This window comes from Trichomycterus rosablanca, chromosome 22, assembly GCF_030014385.1.
Source record: "Trichomycterus rosablanca isolate fTriRos1 chromosome 22, fTriRos1.hap1, whole genome shotgun sequence".
Classification (NCBI taxonomy): Eukaryota; Metazoa; Chordata; class Actinopteri; order Siluriformes; family Trichomycteridae; genus Trichomycterus; species Trichomycterus rosablanca.
Genome location: NC_086009.1, coordinates 15024866 through 15043702, shown reverse-complemented (window position 1 = coordinate 15043702; position 18837 = coordinate 15024866). Strand labels below are relative to the sequence as shown.

The 18837-nt window shown below is 39.9% G+C and overlaps 1 protein-coding gene across 1 annotated transcript in view; it reads right to left on the bottom strand.

Annotated features, from left to right (window-relative positions):
• fam20ca (FAM20C golgi associated secretory pathway kinase a) overlaps positions 1-18837 on the bottom strand; it is a 60664-nt gene that overhangs the window by 8718 nt on the left and 33109 nt on the right. Inside the window, exon 4 of the mRNA XM_063018879.1 lies at positions 9849-9941. Coding sequence (XP_062874949.1) covers positions 9849-9941 — 93 coding nt within the window. The remainder of the gene's footprint in view (positions 1-9848; positions 9942-18837) is intronic.

The following is an 18837-nucleotide window of genomic DNA, read 5'->3' as shown; positions in this document are numbered from 1 at the left end:
TGATAAAATGGACAGTGAGTGTTGAAACAAGGAGGTGGTTTTAATGCTATGGTTGATCATTGTATATTACAATTACAATTTCAGTAGTAACCATTTGTAGGAAAAAGCCAGCACCTGTCCGAAGGGCTGTGTGTCCGGTAGGCCATCTCTGTGAGAACTTCCTTTACACTACTTAAACCCTGACTTTCCAGAGTTTACTAGAGCCCTGGGGGACGGAAACCCAAACCAGCAACATGAAGCCACTCAGACGCTCAAAAGTTTGAAAAGTCATGCTCGGTGGAGGTGACAAAGAGCCCAGTGTTGAGACTTGCCTTCAAATGTGTACCAAATATCCTATCCTAGTAGAGCTGTATGAGTTGCATGGAAAGATAAGCCATGACAGACTGACAAATGGATACACAAGAACACTTGGTATTGCTCAAGTGGCTCACCAGTCTAATATTCTAGCCCACCACCAAACTGGTGTGTCTGGTGAGCAGCCGACCACTTCAAGATCGACCGGTCTCACCACAACTGGTCATATCTAAATATCTACCTCTAAATCTCTAAAGTGGGTGTAACACATGCACCTACTGTGGAGTTTGGCGGTGGCTCGGTTATGGAATCATTTAATTCTGCAATGCCAGATATGGCACGCAAAGGGGGCATGGAGGCGCAAATGATTAACGTGTCAGTTCCTTTTAACTGACAATCACCTGCCCCTCTGAATGGGATTTTATTGTACATTTCTGTACAGGCGCTTCGGGCTATTAATCATTCCTCATTTTAGTCCAGTCTTTTCCCACCCAATTTTGTCTGCTGCAGGCACTTGTGGAGCCCAGACGACCGGTAGCGGAGCTGAGATTCTGGAGAGATCAGAATCCCAACGCTGGTGTGCGGGTTTTATTTCTATTGTTCGGAGAACAAAAAACAGATCGGCAAAAAGAAATTGGGTCTCAACACTGTATCAACGCTCGCTAGCACAAATGATCTCTCGGTACGGTTCCTTATTAAAGTCAGCAGGAAGCATCTCACAACTTTTGATTGCTCTCATATGCACCTTGTTATCCTCGGAGTCATGTCGTGGAGGGGTGGATTGAATCAATCCTGCTAAGTGCTTTACAGGCTGGTGGCCGGGAGCTGGAGCGACAAGTGTTTGTGAAATCGGGGCTGGTGGGACTCGGCTATGTAAAAGCAGCCCAAGATTTAGGTATAAGTGATTTTAAGTCAATGCATGCAATCATCTGAATAAAGCACTGGTACTGAAGGAGTGTAGTTAAGAACAATCAGAGTCTGTTCACCAGTTTTATTGAAATTAACTAGGACATTTTGAATATAGGAAGGTCCTGGGTTTGATTCCCAGGTAGAGCGGTCTGGGTCCTTTTTGTATGAAGTTTGCATGTTCTCCCTGTGTCTGTGTGGGTTCCCTCCGGGTGTTCCAGTTTCTTTCCAGAGGCTAAATACTGTACATGCAGTCAGGAGTGTGTTTGTGATGGAGGTCTATCTATCTGTCTATCTATCTATCTGTCTGTCTGTCTGTCTATCTACTTATCTACCTATCTGTCTGTCTACCTATCTGTCTGTCTGTTTATCTATCTATCCATCGGCCTATCTGTCTGTCTGTCTGTCTATTTATCTAATCTATCTATCTGTCTATCCATCTACTCGTATGTCTGCCTGTCTTTCCGTCTGTCTGTGTCTGTCTATCTATCTATCTATATATATATAAATCTATATAATTATATTTCCATGCTGGCTTTTTATTTTAAAACACTTCTGACCAGCCATACAAATGTTCTTTGGACTAAAGGGACACAAATTCCCACAGACATACATCAAAGACTTGTGAGAAGCCCTCTCTGAAGAGTGACTGTTGTTACAGCTGAAAAGATTACTCGATTTTAATACCATTTAATTTTGAAAAAATAGGATGTCCAACAAGTTCATGGTCAGATGTCCAAATACTTTTGGCTATGTAGTGTAAATACATTAATAAACCCTATCGATCGCACAGTGAACGCTGGTAGATCGCACCTGTTTAAACAGGTCATTGTGATCGAAATGAAATGTGGCCACTGTCTCTTTAATTTTCTGTTTGTTACCATAGCTACACCTCAGCACCGCTAATCTAGAAAGTTTTCATTCGTCTGTAGCCAGTTTGCGCCATTTTTGAATTTTTCCTTTTGTAACCTACACTGTTTGTGAAGATGAGCGCGCAACCTAGCACAAATAAACCAAAAACTAGAAGAAGCTGGCAGAGAATGATCAGACCTCATGTTACATACAGAAATTTTAACCCCACCCCACAATCTGACATTCATATGAAGTCAAGGGCCTCTGCTGGACAATTTTGGAACTTGCTGGCTGAGAAAAAATATCTATATCGATGCTTGATTCGTTTAACCGCATTTCACGTGACCAGTGACGTCTGAAGCTTCGTTCTGTACCGAATCATATGACTGCTTTACGGGTTAAGAACGCTACAGCAAGCGCTACTGTTTAGGTGCAATGATACCTCAGTGACCCAAATACATCACGATCACATACTGTTTCTAAACAAAAGTATGGCTTACTTTCAAAAGCACCCCCCCTCCCAAATAAAATGTCCCGTTCAGATGTCACAAGCACTTTTATATATATATATATATATACTGTATATATATATATATATATATATATATATACAGTGTATCACAAAAGTGAGTACACCCCTCACATTTCTGCAGATATTTAAGTATATCTTTTCATGGGACAACACTGACAAAATGACACTTTGACACAATGAAAAGTAGTCTGTGTGCAGCTTATATAACAGTGTAAATTTATTCTTCCCTCAAAATAACTCAATATACAGCCATTAATGTCTAAACCACCTGCAACAAAAGTGAGTACACCCCTAAGAGACTACACCCCTAAATGTCCAAATTGAGCACTGCTTGTCATTTTCCCTCCAAAATGTCATGTGATTTGTTAGTGTTACTAGGTCTCAGGTGTGCATAGGGAGCAGGTGTGTTCAATTTAGTAGTACAGCTCTCACACTCTCTCATACTGGTCACTGAAAGTTCCAACATGGCACCTCATGGCAAAGAACTCTCTGAGGATCTTAAAAGACGAATTGTTGCGCTACATGAAGATGGCCAAGGCTACAAGAAGATTGCCAACACCCTGAAACTGAGCTGCAGCACAGTGGCCAAGATCATCCAGCGTTTTAAAAGAGCAGGGTCCACTCAGAACAGACCTCGCGTTGGTCGTCCAAAGAAGCTGAGTGCACGTGCTCAGCGTCACATCCAACTGCTGTCTTTGAAAGATAGGCGCAGGAGTGCTGTCAGCATTGCTGCAGAGATTGAAAAGGTGGGGGGTCAGCCTGTCAGTGCTCAGACCATACGCCGCACACTACATCAAATTGGTCTGCATGGCTGTCACCTCAGAAGGAAGCCTCTTCTGAAGTCTCTACACAAGAAAGCCCGCAAACAGTTTGCTGAAGACATGTCAACAAAGGACATGGATTACTGGAACCATGTCCTATGGTCTGATAGAATAGAATAGAATAGAATAGAATAGAATGCCTTTATTGTCATTGCACAGTGCACAACGAAATTTTTTGAGCATCTCCTTGACGGTACATGTATGTACACACAGACATATATATACACATGTATTTACAAAATAAACATATACACATCTAGATACAGAAATAAACGTGTGGTTTTAAGAACTTTCCAGAAAAGAAAAGAAGAAGAAGGTTATTGCACGGTCTCTATAAATTGCACATTATTTCCTAGGATGTAAAGTTTGATAGTTTAGTGTTTTTATGGCGGAGGGGTAAAAGCTTTTCAGGAGTCTGGAAGTACGGGCCTTGATACTCCTATAGCGCCTACCAGAGGGCAACAAGGAGAACAGGTTGCAACAAGGGTGAAATGAGTCCTTTATGATGTTTGTGGCCCGACGCAGGCATCGGGTTTTGTAAATGTTCTCTAGTGAAGGCAGCTCAGTGTTGATGGTTCTCTGAGCTGATTTGATTACCCTCTGAAGAGCCTTCTTGTCAGCCTCAGAGCAGCTGGCATACCACACCAGAATGCCATGGGTGAGTATGCTTTCCACCGTGCTGCGATAGAAGGACACCAGTAGCTGCTTGGACAGGTTGGCCTTTCTTAGTGTCCTTAAAAAGTAGAGCCGCTTCTGTGCTTTTTTCACTAGAGAGGTGGTGTTGGTGGTCCATGTGAGGTCCTGGGAGATGTGTGTGCCTAGGAATTTGAAATTAGACACTCTCTCTACTGTGTTTCCTCCGATGTCTAAGGGTGTAGGTTCCTCTCTCTGTCTCCTGAAGCTGATGACCATTTCTTGATGAGACCAATCTTGATGAGACCAAGATTAATTTGTTTGGTTCAGATGGTCTCAAGCATGTGTGGCGGCAATCAGGTGAGGAGTACAAAGATAAGTGTGTCATGCCTACAGTCAAGCATAGTGGTGGGAATGCCATGGTCTGGGGCTGCATGAGTGCAGCAGGTGTTGGGGAGTTACATTTCATTGAGGGACACATGAACTCCAATATGTACTGTGAAATACTGAAGCAGAGCATGATCCCCTCCCTCCGGAAACTGGGTCGCAGGGCAGTGTTCCAGCATGATAATGACCCCAAACACACCTCTAAGACGACCACTGCTTTATTGAAGAGGCTGAGGGTAAAGGTGATGGACTGGCCAAGCATGTCTCCAGACCTAAACCCAATAGAACATCTTTGGGGCATCCTCAAGCGGAAGGTGGAGGAGCGCAAAGTCTCGAATATCCGCCAGCTCCGTGATGTCGTCATGGAGGAGTGGAAAAGCATTCCAGTGGCAACCTGTGAAGCTCTGGTAAACTCCATGCCCAGGAGAGTTAAGGCAGTTCTGGGAAATAATGGTGGCCACACAAAATATTGACACTTCAGGAACTTTCACTAAGGAGTGTACTCACTTTTGTTGCTGGTGGTTTAGACATTAATGGCTGTATATTGAGTTATTTTGAGGGAAGAATAAATTTACACTGTTATATAAGCTGCACATTGTGTGAAAGTGTCATTTTGTCAGTGTTGTCCCATGAAAAGATATACTTAAATATCTGCAGAAATGTGAGGGGTGTACTCACTTTTGTGATACACTGTATATATATATATATATTAGGGATGTCCCAATCACGTTTTTTTGTTCCCAATCATTAATTTTGATCCCGATCCAATACCGTGTCTCAAACCGATACTTGTATTTTCTGGATATTGTCTAGATAAGAACTAGATAATACTGTTCACACAGTGCACACTTCAAGTACATTACAGTTATTCAAATTAATTCAATGTAATATGTTTAACAACTGAATAGCTCTGCAGTGCTGTAGGAAAAAAATTGCCTGCATCCAAGCTATTGCTTAATGTTCTTTTATTTGTACAATATAAAAGTAAACAAACTTAGTGCAGCGTTGTAGTAGTAAAACTAGAACACTCAAAATGAAGGTTCTTTTTGAGGAAAATCAGCATCTCTGCCGTGTTAGCGGACAGCCGGTTCCTCTTCTCATCATATAATAATAAACTCGCTGTATTCGACTGAGTGTTTATTTTTTAGGTGCCGTATCAAATTGGTAGTAATTGTAGATCGTTTGGTTAAATGATATCTGGTTTGTTTCTTATGAGCCACCGTACTTGTATGCGTGTTGTAACTGTAACAAACTTTTCTGTGGTTGTATTGTGACTGGTTTGATGGACGTTTCTACGCGAAGTGAGTGTGTTTTGACCCTTTGGGGCTTCCATAGTGCATGGAATAGCATGCTTGGCTAATGCGATGACTCTAGCTGTCCGCTATTTGGTACCGTAACAGAAGAAGTTAATAAAGTGTTATGCTCCCGACAATTTGTGAATATACCGTGTATTTATTTCTTTATTAAGCAAGTGCATCACTACTTTGTTTTGTAAACCGGAGTGATCCTTGACTCACACACCATATAAATAGTAAAATTCTACAGTAATGAACGCAGCTCTGCTCCTACCGCCTCGTGAAACGCTCGCATTGCAGACATTACACTTCGCTGTTGGACTTGTTTCACTTACCAATTGAAAGTATTTCCACACAGCGGACATGCTGACGTAAAACAAAGGATATATATATATATATATATATATATATACAGTATACAGTGTATCACAAAAGTGAGTACACCCCTCACATTTCTGCAGATATTTAATTATATCTTTTCATGGGACAACACTGACAAAATGACACTTTGACACAATGAAAAGTAGTCTGTGTGCAGCTTATATAACAGTGTACATTTATTCTTCCCTCAAAATAACTCAATATACAGCCATTAATGTCTAAACCACCAGCAACAAAAGTGAGTACACCCCTAAGAGACTACACCCCTAAATGTCAAAATTGAGCACTGCTTGTCATTTTCCCTCCAAAATGTCATGTGATTTGTTAGTGTTACTAGGTCTCAGGTGTGCATAGGGAGCAGGTGTGTTCAATTTAGTAGTACAGCTCTCACGCTCTCTCATACTGGTCACTGAAAGTTCCAACATGGCACCTCATGGCAAAGAACTCTCTGAGGATCTTAAAAGACGAATTGTTGCGCTACAAGAAGATTGCCAAGGCTACAAGAAGAGTGCCAACACCCTGAAACTGAGCTGCAGCACAGTTGCCAAGATCATCCAGCGTTTTAAAAGAGCAGGGTCCACTCAGAACAGACCTCGCGTTGGTCGTCCAAAGAAGCTGAGTGCACGTGCTCAGCGTCACATCCAACTGCTGTCTTTGAAAGATAGGCGCAGGAGTGCTGTCAGTATTGCTGCAGAGATTGAAAAGGTGGGGGGTCAGCCTGTCAGTGCTCAGACCATACGCCGCACACTACATCAAATTGGTCTGCATGGCTGTCACCCCAGAAGGAAGCCTCTTCTGAAGTCTCTACACAAGAAAGCCCGCAAACAGTTTGCTGAAGACATGTCAACAAAGGACATGGATTACTGGAACCATGTCCTATGGTCTGATGAGACCAAGATTAATTTGTTTGGTTCAGATGGTCTCAAGCATGTGTGGCGGCAATCAGGTGAGGAGTACAAAGATAAGTGTGTCATGCCTACAGTCAAGCATGGTGGTGGGAATGTCATGGTCTGGGGCTGCATGGGTGCAGCAGGTGTTGGGGAGTTACATTTCATTGAGGGACACATGAACTCCAATATGTACTGTGAAATACTGAAGCAGAGCATGATCCCCTCCCTCCGGAAACTGGGTCGCAGGGCAGTGTTCCAGCATGATAATGACCCCAAACACACCTCTAAGACGACCACTGCTTTATTGAAGAGGCTGAGGGTAAAGGTGATTGACTGGCCAAGCATGTCTCCAGACCTAAACCCAATAGAACATCTTTGGGGCATCCTCAAGCGGAAGGTGGAGGAGTGCAAAGTCTCGAATATCCGCCAGCTCCGTGATGTCGTCATGGAGGAGTGGAAAAGCATTCCAGTGGCAACCTGTGAAGCTCTGGTAAACTCCATGCCCAGGAGAGTTAAGGCAGTTCTGGGAAATAATGGTGGCCACACAAAATATTGACACTTCAGGAACTTTCACTAAGGGGTGTACTCACTTTTGTTGCCGGTGGTTTAGACATTAATGGCTGTATATTGAGTTATTTTGAGGGAAGAATAAATTTACACTGTTATATAAGCTGCACACAGACTACTTTTCATTGTGTCAAAGTGTCATTTTGTCAGTGTTGTCCCATGAAAAGATATACTTAAATATCTGCAGAAATGTGAGGGGTGTACTCACTTTTGTGATACACTGTATATATAATGTAAAATTGTACAATTGTATTGTATATGTAATTGTACAAACTAGGGTACAATGTTTCAATGTTACAAAGCTTCAGGCAATGAACCCTTTTCCGAACCAGTTTGCAGGAAAGCTTCGCTGCTTCAAAACACTTCGTTTTGCCGTCACTAAATCAAACCAACCAAAATAACATGACGAAGGAACCAAACTAATGAAGACATTGGCAAAGACCAAGATGAAGACAAAGGGAAAGCCAAATCAAACAAACGAGCTATGCACAGACCAACAGGATAAAGATAGACCAAACTGAACTGACAGAGTCAGGCAAACCAGATCAGATCAAAATTCAAGAGTTTGGAAGCAAAATAGTCTTCATCTGACTGGATCCCAGCTCCCCTCTTAACTGCTTTCAGATGAGGTGCAGCTGGGGATTAGCTAATGAGCAGGGGAACCAATCATAAATGGGGCGTTGGCTCAGGACTGAGAGTGCTCCCGGAGAGGTGGGCGTGGCACATGAACAAAGTTATGAATTGGTTAGGTACAGACACTATTGGCACCAGCAATTCCAACTTGTTTGTGTGACACTGGAACAGGTGATAAAGAAATACAGAGAGCATAGCACGGTCCGCTGTATGTGTTAGGACTCAAAAATGTGCAACTGGTTGGTAAAAAGAAACGATCGGCAGACAACTGAGGGAGTCGTAGAATAAAAATAGCTAAATAATTGCAAGACGTCCGCAGATGTTACCTGTTCAAAGAGTTACCTCCTGAATAAAGTCTGGCTCTTACAGTGTCACAAATTCCCAGATCTGTATTGATTTGATGATCTGATTTGATAGCATTACCAGCTGTGAACACAAAGCGTGCCTTCCAACCAGCACCGGCTTTGATAACATCTTAAAAAAAGATAACAAAGCTGATTCAGGTTCAGCTGAACCCTCTTCTCACTCCAGGCTTCAGATCAAAGCCTAAGTGTTCACGCAGGAAACAGTGATGCGGGCAGATTCTTCAAACAGTGTTCAAACTTCTTAACACTAACTAGCATTTCAGGTTGTACTAGCTTAGCATGTGTACAAACTGTATCACATTTAGTCAGATAAGAAAGTAAAGAAACAGTGTGGGAATATGCTAGCAGATCTCATCTGACATGTGCTTCAATATTCTATATTCAATATTCATCCCTATATACATTGGTAGTCTAGTAGGGACAGTGGTAGCCTAGTGGGTAGAGCTTTGGGCTATCAATTGAAAGGTTGAGAGTTCGAATACCAGCTCTGCCATGCAGCCACTGTTGGGTCCTTGAGCAAGGCCCTTAATCCTCTTAGCTCCAGGGGTGCCGTACAATGGTAAAGAAAGAATTCGTTGTACTGTACATCTCTTAATCAATCAATCAGTCTTTCTATCTATATATCTATTTCTCAGTCAATCAGTCTGTCTGTCTATTTATCTATCTCTCAAACAATCAGTCTGCCTGTCTATCTGTTTTTATCTCTCAATCAATCAGTTTGTCTGTTTGAGACAGACTGACTGATATATCTATCTCTCAATCATATCATTGAATCAATCTGTCCGTCTATTAATATGTATATCTCTCAATCAATCCATCAATCAGTCAGTATGTCTGTCAATGTATCTATCTCTCAATCAATCCATCAGTCAGTATGTCTGTCTATCAATATATCTATCTCTCAAGCAATCCATCAATTAATCAGTCTGCTGGTCTGTCTATCTGTTTATCTCTAAATCAATCAATCAATCAGTGACTGATATAGCTATCTCTCATTCAATGCATCAATCTGTCTATCTATCTATATATCTATCTCTCAATCAATTAATCAGTCTATCTATTTGTCAGTCTATCAATCTATCAATCTATCTATATGTCTGTCTGTCTGTCTGTCTGTCTGTCTGTCTGTCTGTCTGTCTATCAATCAGTCAGTCTGTCTGATTGTCTCTCTATCGATTGGTCTATCTATCGGTCTATCTACCTATCTATCTGTCTATCTATATATCCATTGGTCTATCTATCTGTCTGTCTGTCTATCTTCTCAACAGGTGTTATTAAGAAGTCAGACCTACCTGTCGAGATGGAATGCTGCAATTTCAGCATTGTGTCTCTCAAAGTCGGAGAAATAGAAGAAATCCGGGGGCGTTTCTTGATCTCTGGTTTGCCTGGAGGACAAAAGATCAGGATGATGAGTTCACATACGAGGAATCTGTTTTGGTGGTGCATATAATAATACACATAAGACATATGTATGACATGTAACATATTCAACAGACCAGACACCACACAGACTGTTACCAGGTATTTAACCAAGGGAACAACTGTGTTGAGAAGTGTTACGGCTCTGGAGAAAAAGCTTTAGTGGGGATCTCTGGCATGAATAGACCCGTTTCACTTAATACCACACATTTAAAACCACATATAATCAGAAAGATGCAAAAAACAAGCCCAAAATTCATATCACTGTTATTACTGGTATCTATTATTTTAATTTTTATTTATCATTTTAAATGAAAAGTATCCTAGTTTTGCCTAGATTAGACTATAGATTAGATGTTGATTTGAGCCTTGGTTAATAATTGATTGAATTGTGTTAATCGGACATAAATGTCATAAAATAGCTATTTTCCATACAGCACTCCTTACCTGGATACTATGAGTTCTTATTCAATTACACACACTCATTCGGTATTACTACTATTCTGTATTACATTACTACTGATCTGTATTACACATTATTCTACCTTTTACTGGAGGGTAAAAGGACACTTATAAGACAATAGGCAAAGAGGTAAATCTTCATCCTGTAACCATGGACAACCAACTGTATCTTATATACTGTATGATTATATAATACAATTGCTATTATAATTGTATCAAATAACAATAAATTTCTGTTTCAGGCTGTGAACCCCCTGGAACTGTCCTCTTGAGCAAGGCCCTTAACTCTCTTGGCTCCAGGGGTGCAGTACAATTGCTGACCCTGCGCTCTGACCCCAGCTTCCAAATGAGCTGCAATATGCGGAAAAATAATCTGGCTGTACTTTACATCTGTATATGTATATATGACAAATAAAGACATTCTATTCTAAGAGGAAGACATGTATATCACGTTTGCTTACTCCAATTAAACGTATACAGAAAAATTTGTGTAGGAACTTTACTTTGTTGTTGCTGGACCTGGGTTTAATACCCGTCTCTGATTACAGTCTGTCTGCAGTTTAATTCTCTGTCTCTATTAGCTTTTTCTGTTACTTTTTCCTTTTCCTTCCCTCCCAATAACAGGACAGGTGAACTGGGATTTAAACACTCCTTTATGAGTGGGTGAAGCGGCCTGTGTGTGATTCTCTGTGATAGATTGATGCCCTGTTTTCAAGGTGTATTTCCCAGACCCACAATGACTCAGATCAGGATACATTGGTTCACAAGAAACAAATAAAAAATGCTACAAAAAAGGAGCTACAGTCAGAATAAATAAAAGGGAATGAATAACTGAACAAATGAGCATGTTAGGACAGTTTTGTCTCATTAGAGAAGCTAGCCAATAACACATTATGCAACGCTTGCATTTTGTAAGCTATTCAGCCACAATGAGATGGTTTATTTGTTTAATCTGTGTATGTCTTTATCATGATGGGGCTTATATATATATATATATATATATATATATAGTCGATCTTGGTTGTCCAGTATTTCAGTTTCTCCGTATCATCACCTGCAGCTTGTACATCTGATGTTTCCCACAATAAAATCTAAAGTGACAGTTGTTTTCTGGAACTACTGTTGTGTGACGGAACAATCTGTCTACGACTGTGAAAGCCGAGGCAGACGGGCGGATTGTAGTGTGACCCAGGTGTGTGCTGCGGCTTCCTAACAGCCTGCCTCGGACATTATTACAGCCATCGGTCTCTTTCCTCTCAAACGCAGCCCAAAGCTGCCGTACCGTTCCATTTACCTGAGTGGCTCCTTTCTGAATTTAGTCTTTCCTAAAATGCTGTTAGATTCGGTGCATCATGCATCGATCTCTCCTACATTTTATTTTTTATTTAACGTTTGTTCGTTCTTTGGATCGCTCATACTTTGGTTCTTTCTGTGGCTCCTTCAGTGGTTTGTTTGTTCTGTGGTTCGTTCTGTGGTTTGTTTGTTCTTTGATTCATTTGTTTGTTCCGTGATTAGTTCGTTCTGTTGTTCGTTCTGTGGTTTGTTTGTTCTGTTTGTTTGTTCTTTGGTTTGTTTGTTTGTTCTGTGGTTCTTTCTGTGGTTCGTTCTGTGGTTTGTTCTGTGGTTTGTTTGTTCTGTTTGTTTGTTCTTTGGTTTGTTCGTTTGTTCTGTGGTTTGTTCGTTCTGTGGTTTGTTTGTTCTGTGGTTCTTTCTGTGGTTTATTGTGTGGTTTGTCTGTTCTGTGGTTCTTTCTGTGGTTTGTTCTGTGGTTTGTTAGTCATGTGGTTCCTTCTGTGGTTTGTTTGTTTTGTGGTTCGTTTGTTCTGCGGTTTGTTAGTTATGTGGTTCGTTCTGTGGTTTGTTCGTTTTGTGGTTTGTTTTGTGGTGTTTGTTTTGTGGTTTGTTTGTTCTGTGGTTCGTTCTGTGGTTTGTTAGTTATGTGGTTTGTTCTGTGGTTTGTTCTGTGGTTTGTTTGTTTTGTGGTTTGTTTTGTGGTGTTTGTTTTGTGGTTTGTTTGTTCTGTGGTTCGTTCTGTGGTTCGTTCATTTTGTGGTTCGTTCTGTGGTTTGTTTGTTTGTACTGTGGTTTGTTCTGTTCGTTTTGTGGTTCATTCTGTGGTTAATTCTGTGGTTAGTTCAATTGTTCTGTGGTTCATTCGTTTGTTTTGTGGTTCATTAGTTTGTTCTGTGGTTTGTTTGTTCTGTAGTTCATTAATTTATTCTGTAATTCATTTGTTTGTTCTGTGGTTCGTTCGTTTGTTCTGTGGTTCGTTCGTTTGTTCTGTGGTTCATTCATTTGTTCTGTGGTTCATTCATTTGTTAGTTTTCTGGTTTGTTTGTTTGTTCTGTGGTTCATTCATTTGTTCTCTGGTTCGTTTGTTCATTCTGTGGTTTGTTTGCTCTTTGGTTTGTTCATTCTGTGGTTTGTTCTGTGGTTTGTTTTGTGGTTCATTCATTCTTTGGTTTATTCGTTCTTTGGTTTGTTCTTTGGTTCTTTTGTATTCTTTCGTTGTTTGGTTAGGTTTGTTTGGTTTGTTCTGTTCATTTATTCTTTGATTCGTTCTGGGGTTCGTTCGTTTTGTGGTTCGTTCATTCATTCTTTGGTTCGTTCATTCTGTGTTTCGATCTGTTGCTTGTTGTTCTGTGGTTCGTTCATTTGTTCTGTGGTTTGTTCATTCTGCGGTTCATTTGTTCATTTGTTCTGTGGTTCGGTCATTCTGTGGTTCGTTTGTTCGATCTGTGGTTCATTAGCTCTCCGGTTTGTTTGTTCATTCTGCAGTTCATTCATTCTTTCTGTGGTTCGCTTGTTCTGCAGTTAGTTCGTTCACTCGTTCTGTGGTTCATTCTTTTGTTCTGCGGTTCATTTTTTGTTTTGTTCATTCTGTGGTTCTTTCGTTCATTCTTTAATTCTGTGGTTCTTTCTTTCATTTGTTCTGTTGTTCGTTTGTTCTGTGGTTCATTCGTTCGTTTGTTCTGCAGTTCATTCTGTGGTTTGTTCTGTGATTTGTTCGTTCTATGGCCTTAAGAATTAAAGGTGTGACCGCCTCTCTGCTCGTGACAACACTTGGTCTGCTTTCTGACCCAGAATTCTCAGAATTTAATGTGCCACTCAGGCGGAGAACCACTTCTATTTTAAAACCTGCGCTACACACTGCGACATATCACTCAAGCTGTCAAACTCTTCACACCAGCACGGTATAATCCTACACAGCACCTTCAATCACCAGCTCCACAGACCACAATGATTATTTTTTAAACCCGTAATTCTATATTTATTTAAGGGAGTAACACAACTACTGTATAAACAGGGGATTAACACACATCGTGCATTAAACGAAAATTGTACACCTGAAATTCGAACACTTGCTAACATGTTTTACCTCTGTGCCATTCAAGTGCCCAATATTTAAATATTTTTTTATTCATTATTAATCCTTAGTTTGGTCTAAAGTGTCAAACTACAATACAATAAAACAAAACAAAGACCCAGAAGTGAGCTCACAATCTGTGCTTTTTAACAACATAATAAATAAAAACACAGTACAGCCAACAAGGACCAATGCCCCAGTTGGACATCCTATTCCAAAAACATAAGCATTAATACAGAGTAGGACTGTGCCTTTGAGGCTATAACAGCCCCTGTCTGTTATTTACTGGCGGAACAAAATGTTTTTTTTAGCTAAAATAACATTATATTCAAATAATTTCTTAACTGCCCCAGCTGGTGATAAAAACCTGCCATGCTACACTTAAATAATAATAATACATTAATATATATATATATATATATATATATATATATATATATATATATTATATATATTATATATATATATAATACATATAATATAAATAATAATAATAAGAAACTAATATGTTACATAACATATTATTTAAAATAATAATACTACATTTATATATATATATATATATATATATATATATACATACACATATATAGATAATAAAATAATATAACAACATAAAATAATAATAATAATAATAATAATAATAATACAGCTACTACCAATAACAATAGATTAATATATATATATATATATATAATTTTTAAATTAATAATACATCAATATATATATATATATATATATATATATATATATATATATATATATATATATATATATATATATATATATATATATATATTTATGTTATATATATATGTTATATAATATATTATGTAAAATAATTATATATATACCAAACGAGCCAGCCTTCGCTCCCCACGCGCATCAATGAGCCTTGGCCATCTATGACCTTGTCGCCGGTTTACCACTGTTCCTCACTTGGACCACTTTTGATAGATACTGGGATGGTCTGACCCAGTCGTCTAGCCATCACAATTTGGCCTTTGTCTAACTATAACATGTACCGTATTAGGTACTTCTTACAGCTTTAATTAATGATTTGTTGAAGTTTTTCTTGTTTACTCAGTGGTTGTTGCCACCAAAATACCATCAAAGATGCCAAATTTGATCCAAAACACACATCAATGGTGCCAAAATCAGGCGGCCATGCTGTCTGAATCCAGCCATGACTTCTGTCCGATCCACGTCTATTCCCCCAGGCCTCAAACAGGTTTTCCTTTGCCCGAATGAACCCATTGACCCACATAGTGCCTGAGATGCCAGGCTAGACTGCGAACCTGGACTCAACTCTGATATCAATACCTGAAACCCTCCATTCAGGAATCCTTCAAAAGCATTTAAATACACGACGTGGCACCGGCCAACCTTGAAACCGAATCCCTCAGCGCATCAGCGAGCAGAGCGCGGAGAAAGAAAACGGGCGCAGAGAAAGTCTCGGTGTGATCCCGGGCAAGCAGGGTTTATGTTCCTGAAAACTGGGCCATTTTATTCTGAGCGAAGGAGGACAAAGATGCTCCGGAGGAAGTAGTGAAATCGTGATGAAGTGCCGAGATGAAAAAGGAAAACAGGGACGATGATGAGAAAGAGCAGGAGAAAGAATGATAAAACGAGAGGGGAATGGGAAATCGTTCCATTCTTTTTAGTCTTTATTCTCTAGCTTTGGATCACAAAGCCGAGCCTTTCATCTAGCCAGAGATGAGAAGAAAATCACCCACAAACAAAAGCGAGAAATAAATCATCATAAAATAGCGTTTTCCTGAGCATAATGCCTGGAACGTTGTGAGGAGGAACCGTGCGGTGCACAGGGGAGGGGGTTAGATGGAGCTTATATAAGCATGTGGTCAGAATATTAAACAGTTTTATTTGTTCGGATCGTCTTGAGTTTGCGAAAGATTTCGCAATTAGTTCTTTTCTTTTATAAATGCTGCATATTATTATTATTGACCCACGTCGTGCTGTTCTAATTCGACTAAAGAATGTGTTACTCACATCCAAACCGCCAAACTGTTTCATATTAATAACTGAACTAAAAAGGCACTTAGAGAAACACATTTCAGAGCAGCATTCTTGCATTCTTCAGGGAGGGATGACTGGAATATATGGGTGGGTGTAAGGACTCTGATTGGCGAACAGAGAGTTGGGAATAAAATATACACTGATCAGCCATAACATTAAAACCACCTCCTTGTTTCTACACTCACTGTCCATTTTATCAGCTCCACTTACCATATAGAAGCACTTTGTAGTTCTACAATTACTGACTGTAGTCCATCTGTTTCTCTACATACTTTGCTAGCCCCCTTTCATGCTGTTCTTTAATGGTCAGGACTCTCCCAGGACCACTACAGAGTAGGTATTATTTAGGTGGTGGATCATTCTCAGCACTGCAGTGACACTGACATGGTGGTGGTGTGTTAGTGTGTTGTGCTGGTATGAGTGGATAAGACACAGCAGCGCTGCTGGAGTTTTTAAACACCTCACTGTCCCTGCTGGACTGAGAATAGTCCACCAACCAAAAATATCCCTTTGGGCAGCGTCCTGTGACCACTGATGAAGGTCTAGAAGATGACCGACTCAAACAGCAGCAATTGATGAGCGATCGTCTCTGACTTTACATCTACAAGGTGGTCCAACTAGGTAGGAGTGTCTAATAAAGTGGACAGTGAGTGGACACGGTATTTAAAAACTACAGCAGCGCTGCTGTGTCTGATCCACTCGTACCAGCACAACACACACTAACACACCATCACCATGTCAGTGTCATTACAGTGCTGAGAATGATCCACCACCTAAATAATACCTGCTCTGTAATGGTCCTGATCATTGAAGAACAGGGTGAAAGCAGGCTAAGAAGTAGAACTACAAAGTGCTTCTATATGGTAAGTGGAGCTGATAAATATATAGTTTGGACACCCCTGTGATTAATATAGATGAATTAATATAATAAATCAGACGACGCAAATACAAAGCATTTAATTAAAATAATGACTTCACATGAAGCTTTTGAACCTGCTTGCCACCGTCAGTGTTGAGACTCGTTTATTATATATTAAGACGTCTGATGACTGTAAACAGCTCAATCCACAGCAGTAATTATATCAAAGGGTAAAAAATTAACAGGTCATTGTGATTTTTAATTAGAATTGCCCTAGGTACTGAGAGGGATTACAATGCACTGGATTTAATTCCTGTCTCTATCTCTGACTTTAATTGACATGGTCCCCAGGCGGAGATGCCAGCTTCTGTCTGGGATTGCCGCACGCTGCCAGAACTACCCGGCAAGTCCGCTGACATGCCACTGTACCATCACTCCTTCTAAGGAATAGTCCGGGAATGAGGAAAGTACTGTATTAAGGAAATTCTGGTTATTACTAGTTTACTCTTGGGGATGAATAATTGCTTTAAATGAGCGTAAAAAGGTCAACATGAAGGCCCATTAGCTGGTCATACTTACGTAAATGCCAACTTCCTCCCACCATGCCCAGTTGGTTGCTGATGTATAGAGCTGTGTACGTAGAATAAAAACATCCACTGTAATATTAGCAGTGGTGGGGCTTGAACCAGTAACCTTCTGATTACTAATCTAGTACCTCAACCACTAAGCTACAACTGTCCTAAAAAGTTGATTTTTAGCCATATATTATGTAGAGGACACTTTTATCCAAAGCAATCGAGGGTTAAGGGACTTGCTCAAGGGCCCGACAGAGGCAACCAGGCAGTGGTGGGGCTTGAACCATCATCCTTCTGATTACTAGTCCAGTACCTTAACCACTAAGCTACAACTGCCCTAAAAAGGTTTTAAAGTTTAGACATATACTTGAGGGTTAAGGGCCTTGCTCAAGGGCCCAACAGTGGCAACCTGGCAGTGGTGGGGCTTAAACCAGCATAATTCTGATTACTAGATCAGTACCTTAACCACTAAGCTACAACTGCCCTAATAAAAATATTAGGACACAAATAAAATATAATATATATCTATTAATATAAAAATGTATTAATATATACAAATAAATAAATATTTACTATAAAAATATATAATAAATATAAAAAATATTTAAATATATAACAATATAATAATAATATACGTATAATAATATATTAAAATATAAAAATAGGAGTGTCTAATAGAGTGGACATTGAGTGGACACGGTATTTAAAAACTCCAGCAGCGCTGCTGTGTCTGATCCACTCATACCAGAACAACACACACTAACACACCACCACCATGTCAGTGTCACTGCATCTAAATAATACCTACTCTGTAGTGGTCCTGTGGGGGTCCTGACCATTGAAGAACAGGATGAAAGCAGGCTAAAAAGGTATGTAGAGAAACAGATGGACTACAGTCAGTAATTGTAGAACTACAAAGTGCTTCTATATGGTAAGTGGAGCTGATAAAATGGACAGTGAGTGTAGAAGCAAGGAGGTGGTTTTAATGTTATGTCTGATCAGTGTATGTATTCAGTCCATTAAAAAACCTCATAAATAAAAATATCAGGTGGTTAAAATCCCGTATAAAGGTCAGAAGTAGAAATACTTCTATCTATCCCCCGGCTTTTATCTTCCAGTGCTCTCGTTATTACGTCTGCTGTCTCAACTCACTTCAGCAGACAGCCAGTGCAGGACAGAAGCCAAGTAACAACCGTGTGAGAAAGTTAACAGATGAGCATTGTCCACTGAATGGCTCTCCATTCAAGAAACACATGACCTGAGCATTGCAGAGGGCCATATAATAAAGCCACATTAAAGGATTTAAAGTGGTTTTCCTCTCAAAGCTTCCTCCTCTTACTCCTAACCCAGATTTATTGGAATAATGAACAGTTTAGGAATTTATCTCCGCTCCCTAAGAACAGCGGCTAGAGGAACATCTAATAAGACATCTATCTATCTATCTATCTATCTATCTATCTATCTATCTATCTATCTATCTATCTATCCATCCATCCATCCATCCATCCATCCATCCATCCATCCATCCATCCATCCATCCATCCATCCATCCATCCATCCAT